Raw genomic sequence first — 14,694 nt, 5'->3', positions numbered from 1 at the left:
GGAGAGGGGAGACAGAAGGGGAGAGAGAAGGGGAGAGAGAAGGGGAGACAGAATGGGAGAGGGGAGAGAGAAGGGGAGACAGAAGGGGAGAGGGGAGAGAGAAGGGGAGACAAGTGGACAGGGAAAGGGAGAGAGAAGGGGAGAGGGGAGAGAGAAGGGGAGACAGAAGGGGAGAGAGAAGGGGAGACAAGTGGACAAGGAAAGGGAGAGAGAATGGGAGAGGGGAGAGAGAAGGGGAGACAGAAGGGGAGACAAGTGGACAAGGAAAGGGAGAGAGAAGGGGAGAGGGGAGAGAGAAGGGGAGACAGAAGGGGAGAGAGAAGGGGAGACAAGTGGACAAGGAAAGGGAGAGAGAAGGGGAGAGGGGAGAGAGAAGGGGAGAGGGGAGACAGAAGGGGAGAGAGAAGGGGAGAGGGGAGAGAGAAGGGGAGAGAGAAGGGGAGACAAGTGGACAAGGAAAGGGGGAGAGAAGGGGAGAGAGAAGGGGAGAGAGAAGGGGAGAGGGGAGACAGAAGGGGAGAGAGAAGGGGAGAGAGAAGGGGAGAGAGAAGGGGAGACAGAAGGGGAGAGGGGAGAGAGAAGGGGAGACAGAAGGGGAGAGGGGAGACAGAAGGGGAGACAAGTGGACAGGGAAAGGGAGAGAGAAGGGGAGAGGGGAGAGAGAAGGGGAGACAGAAGGGGAGAGAGAAGGGGAGAGGGGAGAGAGAAGGGGAGGGGAGACAAGTGGACAGGGAAAGGGGGAGAGAGAAGGGGAGAGGGGAGAGAGAAGGGGAGGGGAGACAAGTGGACAGGGAAAGGGGGAGAGAGAAGGGGAGAGGGGAGAGAGAAGGGGAGACAGAAGGGGAGAGAGAAGGGGAGAGGGAAGGGGAGGGGGACAAGTGGACAGGGAAAGGGGGAGAGAGAAGGGAAGAGAGAAGGGGAGAGAGAAGGGGAGAGAGAAGGGGAGACAAGTGGACAGGGAAAGGGGGAGAGAAGGGGAGAGGGGATAGAAGGGGAGACAGAAGGGGAGAGGGGAGAGAAGGGGAGACAGAAGGGGAGACAGAAGGGGAGAGAGAAGGGGAGACAAGTGGACAGGGAAAGGGGGAGAGAAGGGGAGACAGAAGGGGAGAGGGGAGAGAGAAGGGGAGACAAGTGGACAGGGAAAGGGAGAGAGAAGGGGAGACAGAAGGGGAGAGGGGAGAGAGAAGGGGAGGGGAGACAAGTGGACAGGGAAAGGGGGAGAGAGAAGGGGAGAGGGGAGAGAGAAGGGGAGACAGAAGGGGAGAGAGAAGGGGAGAGGGAAGGGGAGGGGGACAAGTGGACAGGGAAAGGGGGAGAGAGAAGGGAAGAGAGAAGGGGAGAGAGAAGGGGAGACAAGTGGACAGGGAAAGGGGGAGAGAAGGGGAGAGGGGAGAGAAGGGGAGACAGAAGGGGAGAGGGGAGAGAAGGGGAGACAGAAGGGGAGACAGAAGGGGAGAGAGAAGGGGAGAGGGGAGAGAGAAGGGGAGACAAGTGGACAGGGAAAGGGAGAGAGGGAAGGGGAGAGGGGAGACAGAAGGGGAGAGAGAGAGGAAACTGAAAAACATATTAAGAATTCATTCATCCGTCCCATGCAGATGATAGATGGCCGGCCCATGATGATGACATCATGTAGCTAGTCTGTTAACCAGAATCATTAACTGTAGGACTCCGCCTGATGAGAGCTAGTCTGTTTACCAGAATCATTAACCGTAGGGCCCAGCCTGATGTAGGGCCCAGCCTGATGTAGGGCCCAGCCTGATGTAGGGCCCAGCCTGATGTAGGGCCCAGCCTGATGTAGGGCCCAGCCTGATGAAGGGCCCAGCCTGATGTAGGGCCCAGCCTGATGAGAGCTAGTCTGTTTACCAGAATCATTATTTAGCCAATACCCCCTTCACCTCCTGTCTTATCTCAGTCTGAAACAGTTAGTTTATGAAATGTTCATATCTATTTGCATTATCTGAGGCTGTACTGTCAGGCCTGTATAATAATTTACCAGAGTGAAGATACAGCGTTGAGGAACACAAAGCACTGGTGGCACAATCACAGGAGAGACCGCCGTCAAATCATACCTGAGGTACACCGTTTTTCAGACAGTAATGCTTCTCCAGGAAAGAGAGGAACTTAGGGGAGGGCCTGTCGTAAGCCATCATCACTGGCTCTACCTTTTTGTGCTGAACATGGAGGGGAAGAGACGGAGGTAAAACATAGCAATTACAACACGTCTCAACAAGCAAACAGACATTTGAAGAACAGCCTCTTGGCAACACCCTGTAATTTCTAGTCCAACGACTCTGCCTCAGCCACCATCACATTCCAGTCTGTGCGTTCTACTTTTCAACAAAAAAAATCAAGAATACTGTACTCAACAATGGTGAGAGCCGAGGTGTATTCATTAGTGCAAAACGTAACAAAAAAAAAAAAAAATGTTTAAAAATGTTTGTTTTGCAACGAAAAGGAGAGTTTCTTATAGGACAAATTCAGGTAGGTCCATTCCCGTTTCCTTCCCTTTGATTCCTAATGAATACACCCCAGCTGTAACCAGGCTATAGTGGTCATTCCTTCTGTCCAGGGTGTCAATTCTAATTGAAGTCACTCAATTCAGAAAGTGATTTGAATAAAAAAAATCTGAACAAAAATATAAACACAACATGTAAAGTGTAAAATAAATGGTTTAATCCCATGTTTCATGAGCTGAAATAAAAGATCCCAGAAATGTTCCATACGCACAAAAAGATTATTTCTCTCAAACTTTGTGCACAAATGTGTTAATATCCCTGTTAGTGAGCCTTTGTCCTCTGCCAACATAATCCATCCACCTGACAGGTGTGGCATATCAAGAAGCTGATTAAACAGCATGATCATTACACAGGTGAACTGTCGTGACGTTGGCCTGGGGGTAGGTTTATGACAGTCATAAATACCTCTTCCCCCCTTTTTCCTCTCTCTACCCTACTGATGTTACATTTGCAAACCCCTTGGTTAACATAGAGATTCTGGGAACATCAGAAGGTGGGGGGAAATTAACTATATTCTGGTAATCCGACCAGTTGAACATATGCGGTGGTACTTAATGAATATGATGTCAGTTCGGTTGTCATCTGAGACATTCTCATCAATGATATAAACTCTACAGTGGAAAGTCTACATATCAGAGTTATCGGATTCACATGGAATTGTTCAATTTAAATGTTTGAGTATGAAATGATTTGTGATGTGATGAAATGTGATTAGGATAGGGCTCTGCTCAATCAGTGGCCCGCCCCTGTGAAGGGACATGGGCTATAAAACTTTTCAAACACGCCCTCCTCTCCCTTCCTATATAAAGCCTTGATGACAATATAACCTCCTGTTCCGAGGATGTCAGGACGACGGTCCGATGTCAGAATGGTTCAGATAATAACTACAGAACGAAGCCAACATCAGCGTGAGCTTTGGTTGCGAATGGTATGAACTCTGAACTCTTATTCACTACAGAAGTGATACCTCCTAGCCGTTGAGTTAGCAACAGCCGCTGCAAACGAGGTTAGGAAGGAACAGACACAGTATCCCGTCTACCACACAACGACGTTACTACAACGTATTAAATTCACCACCAGAGACATTCTTCAAAGGACTCTGTTGGGCAACACGGCCTTCCATCTACCAGCAACCTATTGAAGAGCAGCTCAGAGTAAATAGTTATTGCATTTTCCTTTTCCAAATGGGCGGTAATTTAGAATGCATAAGATACTGTATTTACGATAGCACAGCTTCTTCCTTTGTTCCTCAGTCTTCCCGCTCTTTCACTCAAACCCAGCCCCTTTTCTTTTGTGTAACCAGCTGTCATATCTGTTCCGCCAGCTAGGGACGATTTCCTTTATGACGTAATTTGTAATCAAGTTATGATTTAATTATGTGTAATTCTGTGTGATTAGTTAGGTATTTAGTAAATAAATAATTAAACCCAATTTTGTATTGCTGATTCAACTTGTTAGCCAGGGTTCGTGCAGATAACCAAGAATTTACAACTTTCAGATGAGACTGAATTAAGATGACGATTATATTGACTGCTATTGGTGTAAAATATTACTAGGTCTTTAAGAGTTTATTTGGAAGATAACAGCTCTATAAATATTATTTTGTGGTGCCCGACTCTCTAGTTAACTACATTTACATGATTAGCTCAATATTAATTATTTTATAGAATAGCATGTCATATCACTTAATCCGGCATAGCCAAAGACACGACAGTACCTTGTGCTGAGGACAATAAAAGGCCACTTTAAAATGTGCAGTTTTGTTAGACAATCTCATGTCTCAAGTTTTGAGGGAGTGTGCAATTGGCATGCAGACTGCAGGAATGTCCACCAGACCTGTTGCCAGAGAATTTAATGTACATTTTTCTACCATAAGCCGCCTTCAATGTCATTTTAGAGAATTTGGTAGTAGGTCCAATCGGCCTCACAACCACAGACCATGATGGCAGTGGGGTTATGGTGTGGGCAGGCATAAACTATGGACAATGAACACAATTGCATTTTAGCGATGGCAATTTGAATGCACAGAGACACCGTGGCGAGATCCTGAAGCCCATTGTCGTGCCATTCATCCGCCGCCATCACCTCATGTTTCAGCATGATAATGCACGGCCCCATGTCACAAGGATCTGTACACAATTCCTGAAAGCTGAAAATATCCCAGTTTTTCCATGCCCTGCATACTCTCCAAACATGCCACACATTGAGCATGTTTGGGATGCTCTGGATCGACATGTACGACAGCATGTTCCAGTTCCCGCCTATATCCAGCAACTTCACACACCCATTGAAGAGTGGGACTATATTCCAGACCACAATCAACAGCCTGATCAACTCTATGCGAAGGAGATGTGTCATGCTGCATGAGACAAATAGTGGTCACACTACATACTGACTGGTTTCCTGATCCACGCCCCTACTTTCTGTGACCAACAGATACATATCTTTATTCCCAGTCATGTGAAATCCTTAGATTTGGGTAAACTCCAACCCTACATCTGTCCCAGGTAAACCCCGACCCTACATCCGTCCCAGGTAAACCCCAACCCTGCATCCGTCCCAGGTAAACCCCAACCCTTCATCCGTCCCAGGTAAACTTCAACCCTGCATCTGTCCCAGGTAAACCCCAACCCTACATCCGTCCCAGGTAAACCCCAACCCTGCATCCGTCCCAGGTAAACCCCAACCCTGCATCCGTCCCAGGTAAACTTCAACCCTACATCCGTCCCAGGTAAACCCCAACCCTACATCCGTCCCAGGTAAACCTCAACCCTACATCCGTCCCAGGTAAACCCCAACCCTACATCCGTCCCAGGTAAACCCCAACCCTGCATCAAGGCGTGGTCTCTGTCTCACCTGCAGCATGAAGCTAAACAGCTCCAGTCCGTAGCCGTGCCTCTGAAGGTGCTCTGTCACAAAGAAATCCAAGACACACAGAGGCTCCGTCTCGACATGCGCCCCTCGCTGGTCCTAGGGAGGCATTACAATACATTCAATTAAATTCAAGTCAAGTCAATTCTCAATTGAATTTAATTCAACTTGATTAATCCCCTCAGGAGCAATTACGAGTAACCATAGTGAGGGAAACTAGGACATTTGAATGAGGCTGGCTCCATTCCTGTATAACCGTGTAACCGACGGTTATGGATAAACACCATTCTGAAAATAAAACACAACCGACATAACCGATTAAAAATAAATATATATATATATATATATTTTTTTTTTGTCAAACAAACAGCTGACTGAATGATCAGCAGCAGCGCAGCACATATAAATATAATGAATAGAACAGGCTGGGAACCTCTAACCCTGGTAATGTGACTGGTAAATAGAATGAATAGAACCGGCTTGGAACCTCTAACCCTGGTAATATGACTGGTAAATATAATGAATAGAACCTCTAACCCTGGTAATATGACTGGTAAATAGAATGAATAGAACCTGTAACCCTGGTAATATGACTGGTAAATAGAATGAATAGAACCTGTAACCCTGGTAATATGACTGGTAAATATAATGAATAGAACCTCTAACCCTGGTAATATGACTGGTAAATAGAATGAATAGAACCTGTAACCCTGGTAATATGACTGGTAAATAGAATGAATAGAACCTCTAACCCTGGTAATATGACTGGTAAATATAATGAATAGAACCTCTAACCCTGGTAATATGACTGGTAAATAGAATGAATAGAACCTCTAACCCTGGTAAATATGACTGGTAAATAGAATGAATAGAACCTCTAACCCTGGTAATATGACTGGTAAATAGAATGAATAGAACCTCTAACCCTGGTAAATAGAATGAATAGAACCTCTAACCCTGGTCATGTGACTGGTAAATAGAATGAATAGAACCTCTAACCCTGGTCATGTGACTGGTAAATATAATGAATAGAACCTTTAACCCTGGTCATGTGACTGGTAAACTCAAATTGGTAAAGAGGTCAATGGAACGCCGACCGTTGAGGATAAAAGAAAGATGGCGGACGGGCATTCAACAAATCTGATCTAACTAAAGTGGATATTTGTCAAATCCGTCATTATTTATGTATTGTAACAGGCACATCATGAAGGTTAATAAAGTCTGGATTTGTGTAAATATCTGGCTGTTTTCACTGAATAACATTTAGAAGTTGACCCTTTTTTCATGTTTAGAATAAGTTACTGCTAAATGCTAACTCCTGTTCGTATAAACTGTTAGCATAGCTAGCGTACAAAGCTCAGTGGTGATAGTCTAGAGTCGTTTTTAACTGTTATGCAGTTAATTGGTGACGATGACATGGACACGTATTGGGGTTGACATCCATACACGCATTACACTCTGATTTTAACCTCAACATAGTGTGAAATGAACAGATTGAGGATCGTTTCCATTGTTTTGGTTGATTTCCATTGACATCTTTATCACACCTATGGCTAGGTTAAAGAAGGGGAAGTAAAATATTCATTCCCATGTGGAAGCGTTTGAAAATAAACAGATTCATGGGACCAGTGCCATTGCTGGATTCTACAGGATTAGCATTGAAAACGTGACCAGCGGTCGGGAAAAGCAGTTTCTATAACATCTAAATTAATAGAATGACAGTTATGCTTCATCTTAGTAGTTTGCTGAAATTCTCTCAACAATCGTGTTAATTCTCTGGTTTACTCCGATGGGTACACTCCCAATGGCCTCCAGTCCACCCACTATACCAGCTATGACTTGAATGGGGACACCTGTTCTTTTCATTCTATTTATACCAAACAAAAATATAATAATGCAACATGGAACCATTTCAAATATTTTACTGAGTTACACTACATTTCAGGAAATCAAGTCAATTTAAATAAATTCACGAGGTCCTACTCTATGGAGTAGAGCAGTGGTGCAGCCATGGGTGGGCCTGGGTGGGCCTCCCCACCCACTGGGGAGCCAGGCCCGGCCAATCAGAATGAGTATTTCCCCACAAGACGGCTTACTACAGACAGATATACTCCTCAGCACTCCCACCCCAGACGATCCCACAGGTGAAGAAGCCAGATGGAGGTCCTGGGCTGGCGTGGTTACACGGTTGTGAGGTTTGTTGGACACACTGCCAAATTCTCTAAAATTACATTGAACTAAGCTTAAAGTAAAAAAAAAATAACATTAAATTCTCTGGCAACATGCCAATTGTACGCTCCCTCAAAACTTGAGACATCTGTTGCATTTTTGTTGTGTAACAAAACACGGCACATTTTAAAATGGGCTTTTATTGTCCCCGGCACAAGGTGCACCCGTGTAATTATCGTGCTGTTTAATCAACTTATTGATATGCAACACCTGTCAAGTGGATTTAATTACTTTGGCAAAGGAGCAATGCTCACTAACTGGGATATAAACAAATCTGTGCACAACATTTGAGAGAAATAAGCTTTCTGTGCGTAAAATAAACATTTCTGGTATTTTTTTTTGTTCAGCTCATGAAAGATGGGACAAACACTTTACATGTTGCGTTTCATATTTTTGTTCAGTGTATATGGCAGCACATGCTCATGTAACGGATGTGAAACGGCTAGCTTAGTTAGCGTGGGCGCTAAATAGCGTTTCAATCGGTGACGTCACTTGCTCTGAGTCCTTGAAGTAGTGGTTCCCCCTTTGCTCTGCAAGGGCCGCGGCTTTTGTGGAGCGATGGGTAACGATGCTTCGAGGGGTGACTGTTGTTGATGTGTGCAGAGGGTCCCTGGTTCGCGAGGGGACGGGGTAAAGTTATACTGTTACACTCAGTCAGGAGCGGAGGAGAGGAGAAGATGTGCTTAAATTAAAATGTTTTCGCTATAATGGTTATTACGGTGAACAAGGCCATTTGGCCGGCCAATTCCCGTCATCCAAAATCCCATGACCGTCACAGCCCTACATTCGAAATGAGCTGAAACCTCCTTTTACTACTGAAATGTTGCAAACAGGGAACACACTTTCGCATTAATAGGAACAAACTTTCGCATATGTTGCATTAAATACATTGTGGGAACACACAAGTAAAGAAAGTGGGACTCACAAGCAGAAATAACTTCTTACAGCCAACTTTTAGAAAACCCACTGCAAGTCCCCTTCCTCTGTGTGCGTGGGGGAGAAAGAGAGAGAGAGAGAGAGAGGGGAGTGTTACAGTCAAGCTGCTACATTGGGAAGCGAGAGGAGGGTTGAAATCACAAAATGATTAACCTAGTTTTCCATTTGAGTGAATTCCACTGAGAGAAACCAGAACTAGTATAGTGTTGGTTTCAGCACCACACCGTTTCTTGTCAAACCACTAACACTGTGCCTCCTGTGTGACCTCACAACTCAAGAAAGAAAGAAAGAAAGAAAGACAGACAGACAGACAGAACCCGTACTGGAACGGAACGGAACGGAACGGGACAGACAGACAGACAGACAGACAGACAGACAGACAGACAGACAGACAGACAGACAGACAGACAGACAGACAGACAGACAGATAGATGTGACAGTAGTGGACATGTCAAGGTGGCCTTGAAAAGCTTTTGCTACTCTATGATGATGAACAAACATGAATTCTTGAAGGACTTCCAAAAAGAGGTTCGAAACAGATGTGCATGCGTGTCCTTGTGTCTTATGCTGGACAAAATGTCCTCCATAGTAGAGGATTACATGTTCTAATCTAATCTGTGACGGGGAGTGAGGAGTTAAGAGGCTTTTCCCGTTCTAGTAATACTATTTCTATGTTCTAGAAAAAGGATAGAAACCAGGAGCTGTTCTGTGATGATGATGATGAGTGAGTGAGTGAGTGAGTGAGTGAGTGAGTGAGGCAGGCAGGCAGGCAGGCAGGCAGGCAGGCAGGCAGGCAGGCAGGCAGGCAGGCAGGCAGGCAGGGGTACCCGTTGCTTTCTCTGTCTTTCAGCAGGTAGAGATGGTGCTTGTTGGTCTGCAGCTTTGATGCACTTGTGATTGGTGCTGTCAAGTATTGGGCCTGGGGGGAAAGACAATACAGTGAATGAAACTAGGGCCTACGGCAACACAAATATAGGCTGTAGCGCACACGCACACACCTTGGCTGAGGCTCTTCCAAGTTCATCAATTACTGCTGCAATTAGAGATTGAGGATCTGACCTGCATTAAAGAATAAAATAACAAAATAACAATTTAAAAAAAAGAGGAGATGGGAGGTTTGATTCATGCCACACTAACAGTAAAATATCTATTGATCTTGTGTGTGTTTTAGGCCTATTTAATGTATTGGTCAAATGTGGTAGCCTAGTGTTTCAAACTGCTCAGTGGTCTTCTATCCAAAATAGTAAACACTTAAGAATATAATGTAGGTTACATATAGACTTTTTTTTTTCTGTCAGCTTTAATTAAGAACTGTCACTTTGCATTTTTTTTTTGCAAACCGAGGAAGGGATTGAATGATTGTCAATACACAGACGTCATGCACAACTGTATTTTGGCTGAACCTCTCCGCAGTCATGTTGTAAATCGACATCACTTGTAACCAGAGATGGTAAACTTAACGGCGAATGTCCCGAATGAAAAGCTGTTCGTTCTGGCTGCAGAAAACGACTAGAATGACGTTACCTTCCCAGCGATTTTGTAAATGAAATCAGGTTTTGATCCAAAACTGTAATCCTTTCAGGGAAAATGTGGTTTACATCAACAGTGGTTTCCATATTCCTTTAAAAAAGTCGTCTCTCGTAGTATAAAATCAGTGCTCCCGCATGTGTTTTATTGTTTGCTAACGTGCCAGTCAGCTAGAGGTTTAACAATAACACTGTTAGCAAAGCTAGCTAGCAACCTCGTCCCTTAAAGATAGAACAACATCGGCCACTGATTTTACAGTCACTTAACTATGTTATCAATGAGCAACAGTAACTAGCTACAGTATCAAAACGGTCCGGCCATTGTAGTGGTAATATTGTATCAATACTATACCCCCGTAACCCAATAATACCATTATACAACAACAAAAACACGGATCTTTATAAAAGCGTAGCCCACTAAACTTTCAAAAACTTACAAAAACTCTAGTAAATAAACAATGACATAAAATAAAAACTTTAGATGCCAATATTGCACATCTTATCAGTTCGTGTAAAACAGGCACGATGAGCCTGAAGTATAATCTGTACATTTATACACTGCCCTACGGCGAACGGGTCCGGGCTGTCGCTGTACAGCTCGATTTGGTTGTTAGGAAAGCAAAGGAGGCTCGTGAACGCGCCCAGATGGCTCATGAACGCGCTGAGGGGGCTCATGAACGCGCCGAGTGGGCTCACGGACGCGCAAATGAGGCTCATCAACGCACCAATGTGGCTCATGAACGCGCCAAGCAGGCTCATGAACGCGCCCAGGTGGCTCATGAACGCTCCCAGAGTCCTTGAATGCGCGCAACCTGTCCTCTATCTCTGTCATCAGGGATCTCTGCAAGAAAGAAGACTGCTGGTATTCTAATCAAATCAAATCAAAGTTTATTTGTGACGTGCGCCGAATACAACAGGTACCTTACAGTGAAATGCTGAATACAACAGGTACCTTACAGTGAAATGCTTACTTACAGGCTCTAACCAACAGTGCAAAAAAGGTATTAGGTGAACAATAGGTAAGTAAAGAAATAAAACAACAGTAAAAAGACAGGCTATTTACAGTAGTGAGGCTATAAAAGTAGCAAGGCTACATACAGACACCGGTTGGTCAGGCTGATTGAGGTAGTATCTACATGTAAATATGGTTAGTGACTATGCATATATGATAAACAGAGAGTAGCAGCTGCGTAAAAGAGGGGTTGGGTGAGGCACACAATGTAAATAGTCTGGGTAGCCATTTGATTACTTGTTCAGGAGTCTTATGGCTTGGGGGTAAAAACTGTTTAGAAGCCTATTGGTCCTAGACTTGGCACTCCGGTACCGCTTGCCGTGTGGTAGTAGAGAGATCAGTCTATGACTGGGGTGGCTGGGGTCTTTGACAATTTTTAGGGCCTTCCTCTGACACCGCCTGGTGTAGAGGTCCTGGATGGCAGGCAGCTTGGCCCCAGTGATGTACTGGGCCGTATGCACTACCCTCTGTAGTGCCTTGCGGTCGGAGGCTGAGCAGTTGCCGTACCAGGTAGTGATGCAACCAGTCAGGATGGTCTCGATGTTTCAGCAGTAGAACCTTTTGAGGATCTCAGGACCCGTGACAAATCTTTTTAGTTTCCTGAGGGGGAATAGGCTTTGTCGTGCCCTCTTCACGACTGTCTTGGTATGTTTGGACCATTCTAGTTTGTTGTTGATGTGGACACCAAGGAACTTGAAGCTCTCAACCTGCTCCACTACAGCCCCGCCGATGAGAATGGGGGCGTGCTCGGTCCTCCTTTTCCTGTAGTCCACAATCATCTCCTTAGTCTTGGTTTACGTTGAGGGAGAGGTTGTTATTCTGGCACCATCCGGCCAGGTCTCTGACCTCCTCCCTATAGACTGTAGGCTAAGGGGTTATTGTCTGCCCACTAAAATATACATAATACACAGTTGTGTTTTAAGTTTCCACAAATTATGAAATCAAATGCATCCATTTAGCACAAGCTAAAGGATTGTCAATTTGAGACCAAAATCATTTTCATTATGTGGTGAGATAAGGTGACATAATTGATAAGCCTTATTGTATCAAAGCCAACAACTTCCTGCCTTTGGAAGATGACATCATAAGATGACATCATAAGATGGCATCATAATATGACTTATTGCAGATGAGCCACTTTGTTCCTTTAGGCTTTGACGCAGATGTTATTTCTGGTGTCAGATAAGCCCTTGGCCCATGTCATTCAAACCCACTCAATAGAGCGGAAGAGTTTAATGAGTCAAACTAATCATTGAGTGAGTGTATCCCAAATAGCCCTATAAGTCCCGGTCAAAAGTTAGGGCACTATGTAGGGCATAAGTTGCCATTTGGAACACTGTAGCATACACTCATCCAGAGTTGGAAACATCCTAATTTAAAAAAATGCAAAAGATCAGCCTCTTCACTTCCTCCACATAGATAAAATATAGAATGTGTTAATTTATGCATGGTGGGTAACGTTTTAGCATGCAATGCTAACATTTCACTTCCTCCTTAGTGAATATTTTTTATTATTTTACCTTTATTTAACTAGGGCAAGTCAGTTAAGAACAAATTCTTATTTTCAATGATGGCCTATGAACAGTGGGTTATTCAGGGGCAGAACGACCTTGTCAGCTCGGGGATATGTACTTGCAACCTTCCGGTTACTAGTCCAACGCTCTAACCTAAAACGCAAACTTGTGTGTTTAGTAGCGAAGTTTCCATCCAATTTGCAACAGATTTTCATGCAAATATTCTAAAATCGGCAATAATAAATAAAAACTATATGTGCATTTTCCCACCAGAGATGCGTTTCCATCAAACTGACTTTTTACCAGTGGTGGAAAAAGTATCCAAATATCATACTTGAGTAAAAGTAAAGATACCTTAGAAAAGTCACCCAGTAAAAATCTACTTGAGTCAAAGTCTAAAAGTATTTGGTTTTAAATATACATAGGTATCAAAAGTTAAAGTATAACTCATTTCAAATTCCTTATATCAAAGCAAACCAGACGGCACCAATTTTGTATTTTTATTTACACTCAGACATCATTTGCAAAGAAGGATGTGTTTAGTGACTCCGCCATATCAGAGGCAGTAGGGATGACCAGGGGTGTACGGTATTGAGTGGGAAAATGTACGGATTAAAAAGTACATCATTTTCTTTAGGAATGTGGTAAAGTATAAGTTGTCAAAAAATATAAATAGTAAAGTACAGATACCCCCCCAAAAAATGACTTAAGTAGTACTTTCAAGTATTTTTACTTAAGTACTTTACACCACTGCTTTTTACGGATAAAAGGATGTGCGTGATGAGGCAGCAGTGCTCATAAAAATAACCTTTGCCATTAATTTCCCATGTACCGAATGAAAATACTAGTTAAATAGGTTTCCATCGCATTTTTAAAACTGTTGCGTTACGTTATATACCAAATGTGCGCACTTTGGTCTTAGCGCATGCGCTCTAGCCAACAGCTCGTAGATATATTGCTGGTAGGCTACTTTATATTATGAGATTATTATGGACAAGAGCGATAAGACCATCGATCATCATGTCACCAGAATAAGTCCATCGATATTTATTGAAATGGAGCATCAAGCTCATCACCTTGCACATTCACCACAACTTATTTCATCTGTAGCCTAGTAAACTGCATTCTTTTTCGAGTCGTAGTTGGAGGATCACACAACATATCGCGTGGCTCCATGTTTACTTGGATGGTTATTTCCACAGGCATTTCTTGCCTAATTAATTTTAACGAGACAAAAAAAGATCCCACCATGGAACGAACGAACAAATTGTCTGTCAGCATTTATAAAATTGTTCCGGCATTTCATGTTTCCGTCAACCGTGTCTTGATTTTTTTTAATGCGTCAGGTAATTCATCCACATAAAATGGTTGGATGGAAACGTGGTTAGTGTCATCAACTCACATTTGGGCCTAATTCAGATGACTACTGCAGAGAAAATGAATTCTAAATGTCTATCTAGAAAATGATTATAATTACGCATACAAAACAAAAACATAAAGTCAGCTGTTTCCAATTTTGGAATTCACAGAATTGCAATAGTTAGGTGAAACTGAAAAGCAGAAAGCTATATTAGGATGTGAGGTGTTGTTCAAATTGATATTTCAAACGCTAACATCAACATATCCACAAATGTAAGAATCAAAGTTAAGATCAAATAACTTAAATCGAGCATCTACACCTACACAGTATAACTCACCTTGAGCTGAAATTGTTTGGGCATGTTACACTTGTGTGGACATGTTACACACGTTTACAATGACAGTGGGCCAGTCATCGTAAATAAGAATTTGTTCTTTAATAACTGACTTGCTTAGTTTAAATGATGGTTAAATAATTTGTTTAAATAACAGACATGACCACAAGTTGGGGCTAAATGTAAAGAAGTTGTGAGTCATTGAAAAGGTGGGGCTACAAGAAGATAAGTTCTGGGTCATTCACAGCCATGTGCTTCTATTCTATCTCACTTCCATCCATGGCATTTTCAACAGTTAGGCCTTTCAACTGTTTGACTATGTCTATTACCATTATATTTGTTGTCATTTAAACTACATTTCATTTGATGAATTTACAGGTGCAACTGGTGCCAAGC

The 14,694-nt window shown here is 43.3% G+C and overlaps 1 protein-coding gene across 6 annotated transcripts in view; it reads right to left on the bottom strand.

Moving 5' to 3' along the window:
• Nucleotides 1–10,706, bottom strand: part of atat1 (alpha tubulin acetyltransferase 1) — a 31,266-nt gene extending 20,560 nt beyond the window's left edge. For 4 of the 6 annotated variants that reach the window (XM_036953573.1, XM_036953574.1, XM_036953575.1 and 1 more), the window contains exons 1-6: nt 10,077–10,706; nt 9,551–9,611; nt 9,380–9,471; nt 8,542–8,599; nt 5,373–5,486; nt 2,070–2,171 (exon numbers count right to left, since the gene is read on the bottom strand). In XM_036953573.1, the coding sequence (XP_036809468.1) occupies nt 2,070–2,171; nt 5,373–5,486; nt 8,542–8,599; nt 9,380–9,471; nt 9,551–9,611; nt 10,077–10,168 (519 nt within the window). In that variant the 5' untranslated portion in view covers nt 10,169–10,706. The remainder of the gene's footprint in view (nt 1–2,069; nt 2,172–5,372; nt 5,487–8,541; nt 8,600–9,379; nt 9,472–9,550; nt 9,612–10,076) is intronic. The other 2 variants (XM_036953578.1, XM_036953576.1) reach the window with 1 other exon arrangement.
• Between the last annotated feature and the right edge of the window lie 3,988 nt (nt 10,707–14,694).

The sequence above is a fragment of the Oncorhynchus mykiss genome, chromosome 18, assembly GCF_013265735.2.
Source record: "Oncorhynchus mykiss isolate Arlee chromosome 18, USDA_OmykA_1.1, whole genome shotgun sequence".
NCBI lineage: Eukaryota > Metazoa > Chordata > Actinopteri > Salmoniformes > Salmonidae > Oncorhynchus > Oncorhynchus mykiss.
Note: the sequence above shows the minus strand (reverse complement) of the source record. Positions and strands in the feature narration are given on the sequence as shown.